Source organism: Nelumbo lutea, chromosome 8 (genome assembly GCF_056320005.1).
Source record: "Nelumbo lutea isolate HS-2025 chromosome 8, American lotus-T2T, whole genome shotgun sequence".
NCBI lineage: Eukaryota > Viridiplantae > Streptophyta > Magnoliopsida > Proteales > Nelumbonaceae > Nelumbo > Nelumbo lutea.
Window position 1 is genome coordinate 21,589,591 of NC_142691.1, and position 11,134 is coordinate 21,600,724.

General features: G+C 38.9%; 1 protein-coding gene across 1 annotated transcript; it reads left to right on the forward strand.

Annotated features, from left to right (window-relative positions):
* Positions 1-241: 241 nt before the first annotated feature.
* On the forward strand, positions 242-3,085 carry LOC148843287 (cinnamoyl-CoA reductase 1-like). The gene is made up of 5 exons (XM_088959712.1): positions 242-621; positions 713-867; positions 961-1,146; positions 1,229-1,581; positions 2,728-3,085. Exons 1-5 carry the CDS (start codon positions 420-422, stop codon positions 2,912-2,914), a joined length of 1,083 nt encoding a protein of 360 aa, XP_088815838.1. The 5' UTR covers positions 242-419; the 3' UTR covers positions 2,915-3,085.
* Positions 3,086-11,134: the final 8,049 nt, after the last annotated feature.

An 11,134-nucleotide genomic window follows, 5' to 3' on the forward strand; every position in this document is an offset into this window, starting at 1 on the left:
CGTATATTGGGAATATCTCTCCCTCACAAACAAATACGAAAGAGATTCCCAATACACAATACGATGTGCATGTGGGGCGCGATCTGAACTCAGTGCAGTGCATGGTCCTACAAAACTAATAAGCACCTCACTACTACAAGGATATTTCCACCACCTATGTATTCCTGCATTTTTTTTCGATTAAAAATTGTCATTTTCCAGTCCACCAAACCATATATCATTTGGCATTTTAGCTCCATCGTGCCGGGGACAATCCAGTTTCCGTCACCATCGCTTCTCGGAGACTTTGGGTCTTTTAATCGTCAACCACCACCAAAATTAACCATGGTTGCTTCCTCACCAACTCCCTCAGAGGGACACACTAACCCTAGTTAGGTTAGTCGAAGTTTTCTCCATTTCTTGTGCGTATAAATATTTACATGTCTCCACTGCAACCGGTCACCCCTCGTCTCGTTAATCAAACACATTTTGGCCGGAAAAAAGGCGAGATGCCGGTAGAAGGTGCTTCAGTTTCCATCCAAACTGTATGTGTTACGGGTGCGGGAGGTTTTATTGCTTCCTGGATTGTTAAGCTTCTCTTGGAGAGGGGTTATACCGTCAAAGGAACTGCTAGGAACCCAGGTTGGGCAATTGGGTCTGATCTTCTCTTTCTGCGTTGATCTCTCAATTTCTATTTCTTTTGATGATTAGGTATCTTGTTTGTTAATTACAGACGACTCGAAGAACGCTCATCTATGGGAGCTTGAAGGGGCCAAGGAGAGATTGACTCTGTGCAAAGCCGACCTTCTCGATTACGAGAGCCTTCGCGCCGCTATTAATGGATGTGATGGAGTTTTCCACACTGCCTCCCCTGTCACTGATGACCCAGTAAGCTTGGGATTCTGTGTCTTCCCTTTCTTTTATCTCTGTTAATTAACGTGTTCTGACGACAACGTTGGTGGTATGGTGGTGGCGGTGAAGGAGCAAATGGTGGAGCCTGCCGTGAACGGAACCAGAAATGTAATTAACGCGGCGGCAGAAGCCAAAGTTCGTCGCGTGGTTTTCACGTCCTCGATCGGAGCTGTCTACATGGACCCCAATCGAAGCCCGGACAAGGTCGTGGACGAGACGTGCTGGAGCGACCTCGAGTTTTGCAAGAACACCAAGGTCGGAGGGCCTTCTAATTGACCATCTCGTCCATCTATCTTTCACGATAACGTTCAAACTGACTCGGTTGCATGTTGGGCAGAATTGGTATTGCTACGGTAAAGCGGTGGCGGAGCAGGCGGCGTGGGCGGTGGCGGAGGAGAGAGGGGTGGACCTGGTGGTGGTGAACCCGGTGCTGGTTTTGGGCCCGTTGCTCCAGTCGACAGTGAACGCCAGCATCATCCACATACTCAAGTACCTCACCGGCTCGGCCAAGACGTATGCCAACTCCGTTCAGGCGTACGTGCACGTGAAGGACGTAGCCCTGGCTCACATACTGGTCTTCGAGACGCCCTCTGCCTGTGGACGGTACCTTTGCGCCGAGAGCGTACTGCACCGCGGCGAGGTCGTCGAGATTCTGGCCAAGTATTTCCGGGAATATCCCATTCCGATGAAGTAAGTTCACCGTCAATCCGAGATCAAATCTACGCCCTACAAATGGGAGCATCTCCCGAAATTATCAGTGGAAGATGTTCCCAATGCACGATTGGGATATGCTCTGGGGTGTTTGTCGTACTCCCTTGTGGCGCATATGTGAATTGACTGAATTCCGTCAATCCTCATAATTGTCAACAATGGCGTCATGGTCAACATGACGTTGCAACTTGCAATAATGAAATACTCACGAGTCACGAGTTGGGAGCTCGTCTCGTAACTCGTAACCTTGTCCCCCGTCATCGTTACGCCAGATCTTACGTCGGATGAGGAATAACGTGCTAACCGCCAAGCGTTTATGGGCCGGCGCACCCAGATACTTTATGGGCTACTGATGCACTGATTCCCAGAGCCCATTATGGGCTGAGGATCATTTCCACTTGGATGGCAAATGGATCCTTTTACCTACTACTACAGTAAAACAGAATAAAATATTAGAATCTCTTTCTCTTTGGATCTCATCGTGGTGGGTTCGGGTCTCGGGTGTCGGGTATTGGACAAAATCGAACTACTGAAGACCTTCTAGATTCTAACCTTTGGATCTAAAGCCATCATCTTCATCATCATTATGCCCAATGGGCTCCCAACTCTAATCTCCATCTTTTCAATTATAGGTAAATTCCATCTTCTTTTATTTAATGAATTAAACCCAAAAGAAATTTTCATAAAAAGACAAGAATACCCCTTTATCTGTCTTGGTCTTTTTGAATTTTCACACAAGGAAATAATCCAAAATGGGATGTGGGGCAGCTTGATGAACAAGCACAAAACAAAGAGGAATTTCCAGTAGTAGGTAAACCTACCTTTTACTACCTTCATGGTCTTTGACGTTGGGCTCTAAACTCCAATCAATCAATTAAAGTAGTATCCAAAAAACACTTGGAGGCTCTAAACTCCAATCACACAAGGAAATATTCATGGTCTTAGACAGTAGCTCCCACCGTCATCACCACCAACACCCACAGTTCCAACTGGGCCCCGCCTATTCGGATATTGGACCACCAGTCCAAATCAAATGGTTCCCCGTTGGATTCTGTTTACATTACTGGAGTGGTTTCTTATCAAAGTACCAAACCCTGAGGTTGATGTGTGGACTGTTCACTACAGGTGCTCAGATGAGGTGAAGCCAAGGGCGAAGCCCTACAAGTTCACGAACCAGAGGCTGAGGGACCTGGGGCTTGAGTTCACGCCGGTGAAGCAGTGTCTCTGCGAAACGGTGAAGAGCCTGCAGGAGAAGGGCCACCTCCCAGTGCTCCCATCTCCGACCGACGATGCCCTTCGCATCCATTCTTGAGTGGGCTCATCTGACATGGGCCCAACTCAACAGACAACAGAAGTTGAAGGTTTTTTTTTTTTTTTTTTTTTTAAGTAATGGGAGGCTTTTGTAGTTTGTACCATTATCATGGATTTGATCCATGGATCACCTTGAAAATTGTAATAAATAAACTCTTTATCTGTTTTAACATCCTAATGGGTTAGGCAGATAGGCCCATATCGTGGAGATTAATCACCATGGCCCACCATCAGGTTCGCTGTGAGGATGTGGGCCCAGGTCTGGTTAAAGCCCGGCAAAGAAAGGAATCAAAGGCTGAGTCCAGGTCCAGACTCCAGAGGCTGATAAAGTCAGGAAGGAAGTTGGGCTGTCGATTTGTGGAATTGTTTTTTTTTTAATTATTCGGATTAGAATTAGACATATTTGTTGGCGATTGATCACAAATAAACTACACGCATGGAAAGTTGGTCGCAAGTCGTTTTAGGATGTAATCATAGAAAAAAAAAGGGTTATTTACTTAAACCTACTCTATGGTTGTGTATTATATTTTGCAACCATTTATTTAATCAACCTTTCGTGATTTCCATTTCGGAATGATAAAAGTGATCTCTTAAAATAAATGGAAAACCCGAAAAGGTGATAAGGCATGTGTTCAGGTTTTTTATTATTCCTGGCGGTTTTAGCATTATAAATGTTTTATGCCTTTCTCGTCAGACCAAATTATAAGAGAGTTCAGATCTGTACCTCACAACTTCGCACAGTATACTCTCGCCCTACATTTGAAACATCGATCATCGATTCTGGTGTCATCATCAGGAGATGTTCCCAATGCATGACGGAGATGTACTATGGGAAATTGGGGGCACAGATGGGAACTCATTATAAAAGAGCTATTAGGACTATTTTTAGAATAAAAAACCCTAAATCCGAAATCACATCAGCCCCCATAGGGCACGCCCCACAGATAGTCCACATGCACACCCTAGTATGCATTGGGAACATCTTCCATATTTGTCACTGAGAGATGTGTCCAATACACAGTTGGGATGTGCTGTAATGTCAACTCCCTCAATTCATGCCTTTTCATGTTGTACTCGTAGAATTTGGCTTCGGTCAGGGTAAGGCCCGTTCAAGCAGCCTTAACAGCCTTGCATTTGAGAACATCTCCCTGCTTATGTGTTTTATGGTGTGGGTATAGGCTTGCCTTGAGAGAAACTGATCTCGCACTCGTTTTAAGCAAGGTTCAAAGTATCGATACGATACACATATCAGCAATATTGTATCGGTACTTAGAAATGGCCAAAACTCTTTTTTTTTTTTTTAATTTTAGTTTTTTAGAAAGCTAAAAATATATTTTTTATTATTAAAAACAAGTTAGAATTCCAAAACACCTGAAAACAGGCATTTCGGAACGTATCATATCGATACTTTAAACCATGGCTTTAAGAGATCATGTGGCCATTCCCAAACAAAAATACAAATGATGATTCATAATGAAAGTTTATTTAAGTAAAACGGTTGCACTATGAAGGTGTTTTAATAATATACTAATGGTGGGAGGGAACAACTGGAATCCAAAACTTCAAAAGGTGTCTTCATCATCATCATTATAATCTGAAATTATTATACACATTTATTAATTTAGATAAAAAGCCATTACATAAATTTAATCCCAACTATCTGGGTATACAGTTATAACCTTTACATGCTGTTAGAAGCAGTTCGAGCAATAGAGAGATTCAAGATTCATAGCAAATATACCATGTAGCTGAGCATGATCACCTCCATAATTGGAATTAACATGGCACCCCACGGAGCGCATACAACAATCTATCCCAGCCGTATATTCAGATCATCTTTTCATGATAAATATAGAAGATGTTCCTAATGCAAGTTGAGATGTGTATATAAAATGTATGTGAAGTATCAATATGAAATTCTGAAGGTGTTTGGTTTCTTTTATGTTTATTCAATAAACATTTTGTACTTGTATAATTGCAAAACAGAAAAATACATTTAATAAATATATTTATGAAACATAGGTACCATTAAGCACTGCAGCTGTAAAATACCAACACTCGTCTACCCATTTCAAAAAACTCCAAAATGAAGCTTCAAATCAACAATTCTATATATGAAAATACATTAATGACATTGTCCGGTGGTTGTAGGAAATGACCCAAATAATGTACTCCAACCCTTAAAATCCTACCAACTGAAGCGGTTCTCCGTGCTTGCTTATCTACATTTCTCAACTTTAATAGATATCAAGGAATCAATTAAGAGACGGAATTTGAAGCGACTTCGGGCAGAAAATCAACCCACTTTGTACTGAAATCCAGCCAAACAAACTTCAACTTTTAATTATTTCTTTCGGTGCGTCAACTATTCACACAAGATTTAATTACATTTGCATTAATGTAAATGTACCCGAGTACAAGTGAGAAAAATGCAAATGTGGGTTTACCTTTTCTTTGCTTTTTTATTTGCTTTATTTTGCTTTAGAGTTTTATTTTATTTTATAAGAAGGGTTTCACTATAATACTGAAAAAGACATGATACCGAACAAATTTAAAGCCATATGTGATTGGTCAAAGCTCTTTTCCTATCATGTCTTTATGATATTATAGATTTTTCTTTTCCTTGTAAACAAACAAAATAACATATGAAATAAAAAGGTAAATTACCTAAAGGGAAAAATCTATGATGCCAGAAAGACATGGTACCAGAAGAGTTTTGATCAATCAAACCCATCAATGAATTTGGATAAATACCGTCTGGTTGGTTATTATATTTATGATACCAGTTCATTGGTCACAAGTTTTTTGAATATGATGTCTTTCCGGTATCATAGTTTAATCAGTCCCTAAGGTTTTTGAATATCATATATATATATATTGCAAATATACATATGTATAGTTGCATAAATATATGTAAATATTTAAAAAAAGCCCAAATTCTTGGGCTTGAGCCCAACCCGTGTAAAATTTCAGGTTGGGACAGTTTGGGCTCAGGATGGACCTGCCCAAGTTATTTGCCACTGAACCATATTATCATCTAGGCAGTCACTACTTATATAAGAGGCTTCATGATTTGCGTTTACTTTGGACATTCCTTATTGTATATGCTGATTTCTTTCTCTGCTTTATTTCAATTATTTTCTCATGCCTGTTATGCTAGTACTATTTTGAATCCAGATTTTCTCCACATAGAATCCTCCTCACACCTGCCTCATAGCACTTGCACCTGTGCATTGGAAACACGTCCCCATGAATGAAAACATACATACAAGTATGGAAGATATTCCTAATGCACGCTGCAACATGCAGTGAGGTGGGTGTGAAGAGTAGGGCTGTTCACAGGTCGGGTTGGGTCGGTTTAGTAGTGTTTTTTCAACTGACCCGACCTAATCGGGTTACCTATAACCAAACCAAAACGACCATCTATTAAGTAAAATCGACCTAGTCGGTTTGAGTCGGTTTGGGTTTCAACCAACTCCAAGCTTGCACAATGCACATGAAGTCAAAGTGCTAATATTATACACAATATTTCAGAATACATTTTCTGGAAATATATATTTAAAACCAAAACATATATACAAATATATCGAAATATATATTTTCAAATTTCTAGAAATATATATCTGACATATTTCAAAATATATGTTTTTTCAGATATATTTATTATTTAAAGCTAAAACATCTATATTTAACAGATTTTTTTGCATAACTCAGTTTGTTCATCTTTGCAACCCAAAATTGATCGATAATGAAGAAAAACCGGCCAACTTAGGTTAGGTCGGGCTGGGTTGGTCGGTTTTATTTGTGAACAGCCCTAGTGAAGAGGAAATCCAAACTCTACCATTCTATCTATGTGGTATTGTTTTCAGCCCTCCAGCTACCCCTTTGGTCGTATAATTTTTCAAATTTTGAAGAGTAGTTAAGAGCAATATTATTTTTTGGTCGAATCTAATTGAAGAGGTAATGAAAAGTGAATTTCTAAAAATTTCACCGATAATTTAAGTAGGTTCTAAAACGTTAAGGGTATTTTATGTAATTTTTAGATACCTTAGGGGTACTTTAAGTAATTTAATCAATAAATTTATACTGCAAATAGATGGGTTTTTTGGGAGTTGACTAACTTTTCTACATTTGTGTTTCAGTAATGTGGCTTTTGTATTGTAAAATAACTTCCCCTTGGGCACCACTTAGGTAACCGATACTCATCTATAAGGATAAAAATGATAATACACAAAACTTATTTGGGCAAAATACACTTACGTGGGTAAATGTGACCTAGGAAATACTTACCAAAAATTGTGATTTGGTCTTTTCTCGTGACAGGTCTAGCCGTTAAAAGCCAATGCATTGAAAAGATGTGAGAAGCCTAAATCAAGCGATTTTTAGGAAGCTCTAAATGGAGCTTTTGTGATTTTCTTTTTCTTTGTTTTCACACAGAAAGACACATTAATCAAACAGATTTCAGACTGCTTAGATCTTAATGCAAAAGCTCAATACGTCTTTTAATTGTTAGAACTATCAGAAGATTTTCCAAAAAAAAATGCCAAATGACCCCTTAAACTATTGGACCATTTAACAGATTATCATTTTTTGTATATTTTTTAGGAAGAATGATGGTTCAGCCCAGAGATAGAATTTGTAGGATCAAAGTACATTTGGGGTAGGTACCAACTTGAAATTGATGCCAATACCCACCCGGAATTTGTAGGCTCAAAAGGTCAAAAACCCACATCTATGCATACCCGCTCATGAATTGACATTAATTCCGAATTGACACATACCCCAAATATATTTTTGAACCTAAAAATTCTGACCCTGGGGCTAAACCTTCATTCTCCCTACAAAATACGGAGATATTTTTTATTAGGGATGTAATTTGTAGGGGGGCTACTAATAGACTATCTATGAGGGCTGTAATTTCAAATTTGTGGACTGCAGTGTACTATACGATGGCACCTATCAGTATTGTGCCGGTCAATATCATCTTATCGTGCCGAAAAAATAGACCACGTACTGGTTGAATTACTTATGTTTGTGCCGGTCAATATGATCAGTGTGGTGGAAATGCTGGTTTCAGTATATCTTGTCATTTTCACTTTCAAGTTTTCCGTCATCAACCTGGTTGATTGTGAGAGATTTGCAAAAACACATGAGGTCTTGCATTAGAAAGGAAGGAAATTCATTTGAATTATCTTTCAATGTTCAATAGATTTATTTGGTCTTTTACACACAAGGATATATTGACTTGTAGGATTTATCAAAAAGTCTATCGAATCCGTTGATCCATCAATAATTTATGCATAAAAAGTGATTTTCTTTTACTCTTGGATTGGTAATTTATAAAAATAAAATAATAAAAAGCGATTATTTTACTACTATCAAGCTCAAGCTCGATTTGAATTAGAGATTTGAGCTTGAGCTCCAGTTCGGTTCAGTTCGAGTAAAAAACTCAGAAGTTTGAGTTCGACTACCTTTGATTGTAGGTCTCAAGCAATCGAGGTTCTAAGCCGAGATCTACCTCAATTGCCAAGGTGCCAAATCAATGTCTCCCTCTACTGCGGAAGTGCCAAGCTAATGTTTCCTTAGTAAGCGAGGTGTCAAGCTAAGGTCTCCCTTATTTGACAAGGTGTCGAGCTAAGGTCTCCCTCAGTGATCGAGGTGCCAAGCCAAGGTCTCCCTCAGTGGTTGATGTGTCGTCTAGCTCAAGCTCGATTTGAATTAGAAACTTGAGCTTGAGCTCAGCTCAGATCGAACTCGACTATCTTTGATTGCAAGTCCCCTAGCAACCGAGATGCTGAGCTAAGGTCTCCCACAATTAAAAAGTGGCATTCTTGTAATTTAAAAGGAGAGAGAGAGAGAGAGAGAGAGAGAGAGTGGCATTCTTGTAATTTGAAAGAAAAAAAGCAAGAGAAAGAGAGTTGGTAGAGATCGGCATTCTTGTAATTTTTATGAAAAAAAGGCAAAAAATAATGTTAGGTTCCATTTCCCTCATCCTCAAGGCCGCCTTAGGTACTCATTTCAGCTTAATATTTTTATATAGATATGTTAAAACGAAATATTGTACAATTGAGCATGCAAAAAAATGGAATCGCACATAACTTCCTTTTACAATTGCCATTAAAATGCCCACTATTTCAAGAAAAAAAGGAAATCACAAGATATTATAAAAAAATTGAAAAAAAAAAATCCTATTTTTTCAAAATTTGAAAAATTTTCAGAAAAGTTAAAGATTCACACTTGTTTCTTGCAATTTTTTGTAAATCTATCACTCTATGAATGAGGTTTGGAGTTTTAGAGTCATTTAAGGGTGAAAGAAGGCTTATTTCAAGGAAAAGAAGCTTGCTTTTCCCCTTTTTTTCAGTTTTTGGTCGTATCTTTTTCGTCGATACGCTACTGATACACCCCAATACGAGTCCAGTACGCATGAAAAAAAGATGAAACGTCCGATTTCCATTCGTATCCCGTATTTGTTTTTCAAATGTATGAATCGAAATTTTAAACCTTGGTCTTACAAGAGATCTAGGATATATTTCCTTCGTGAATTTTTTTAAAGTAGGCAACCTCAATTCCAAGGAAACAACATAAGAGACTCGGATCCTTCGCTTCAAATTGAGTGGCCAAGAATTCATCCTGTCTCTATATTTCTGAGGTCCAATCACTAGTAATAACTATGTCATCAACATAAACTATCAAAGCAGCAATTTTCCCTTTCTCCCTTTTCACAGAGAGAGTATGATATGATTGACACTGTTTGAACCCCATCTATTGCACAACCAAATGAAATCTACTAAACCAAGCTCCTAGTGACTTTCCAACCATACAGAGACTTCTTCAACTTGCAAACCTTCTACTCACTGCCCTTAGCACAACAACCAAGAGGTTAAATCATGTATAACTCCTCTAGATCAAAAAAGCATTCTTGATATCTAACTAATGAAGATCCTAGTCCAAGTTAGTTGCTAATCAAAGGACCCTTCTTTGCAGAACTTGTACCTCCTGTAGCTGATGCAATCAGTTCACTCCTAGGAGCATTCATTGCATTCCTTCTACTCCCCTCGAAGTGAAGGTATATACCTGCTATGTAAAAGGGAAGCCCTTTCTACCCAAAATCTGAAGTCTAATGGGATCATATATATAGGATTAAAACCTAACAGAAAAACAAGCATCGTTGCTAAGATACAAACTTCTTATAGGCCTTTGCATCCTCGTCATTCTTCCATGCAATGTTCAAATAATGATCTAATTTCTTCCAGATTGAGGTAAGAGTTGAGTAGTAAATAGACAAACTACGTTCCCCAACTTGCATGTGAAGGGCTCTGCTTGCAATTGATAAATCCTATCGTAGTGCCTTTGCTCTGAATATGTAGACTCCACTTGTTTCCAAATTTCACGGGTTGTATCAGCCCACATAAAATTCTTCCTAATTAATAGTAGGATAGATGTAAGAAGTCAAGACATGATCACACAATTCTCTTGATCCCACTTGTCATGTTCAACAGTCCTAGACTTTGGTTCCTTCACTTTTTCAATAATCTAACCAGCCTTACCTCTAGTTGTGATGTATAATTTAATCTCCTTGGACCATGCTAAATAATTCAAACCATCCAAGGGGTGATAGTCATGGGGAAACTCATGTTGTCAAGTCTGCCATTCAATTCTCCCTGACTAGAGGTAATGCCAGATATAAAAAAGAACAAAAGAAAAGACTGCTGAAGTGATATCACCTTTCTACTTCAGCTGTAGCACCAGTTCAGATAATAAAAGAGAACTTCACACAAAGAACAACACTATGCCTTACCAAAAGCAGACAACAGGCCACTCAATCACCAAACAAAGGACAAATTGATATTGTTACTAAGAATACAGGTCATACTAGACCTAGAGATTGAGCATGCCTTACTACAATTGGATCACATGATCCACACGAGGGATTAATAGGCTTTTAAAAGCCCTCATAGCATTCAGCCACCACAACTAATAAGTTTTATTGGTGCTACAACCAAGAAGAAAAGAGAGGAAAGCACCTGAAGCTGTTTCATACCAGGTTGAGTGGAGTTCCTTGAACTTTCAATCCCAAAAGAGGTAAGAAGAAAGGAGAAAACTTGATTGGACTAATTTTAGGTCCCAGAAATATGCTCTGATACCATATTATTCCCCAAGAGATAAAGGGAGGAAGACAAGATAAAGAGAGAAGAGAAGAAGAGAGAGAGGAAGAAATGTA

Excerpts from the sequence above, each read along its gene's own strand:
- LOC148843287 (XM_088959712.1), top strand. The coding sequence starts at position 420 with ATGTCTCCACTGCAACCGGTCACCCCTCGTCTCGTTAATCAAACACAT. Across the intron at positions 622-712 it reads AGGAACTGCTAGGAACCCAG|ACGACTCGAAGAACGCTCAT; the intron begins GTTGGGCAATTG and ends TGTTAATTACAG. Across the intron at positions 1,147-1,228 it reads AGTTTTGCAAGAACACCAAG|AATTGGTATTGCTACGGTAA; the intron begins GTCGGAGGGCCT and ends CATGTTGGGCAG.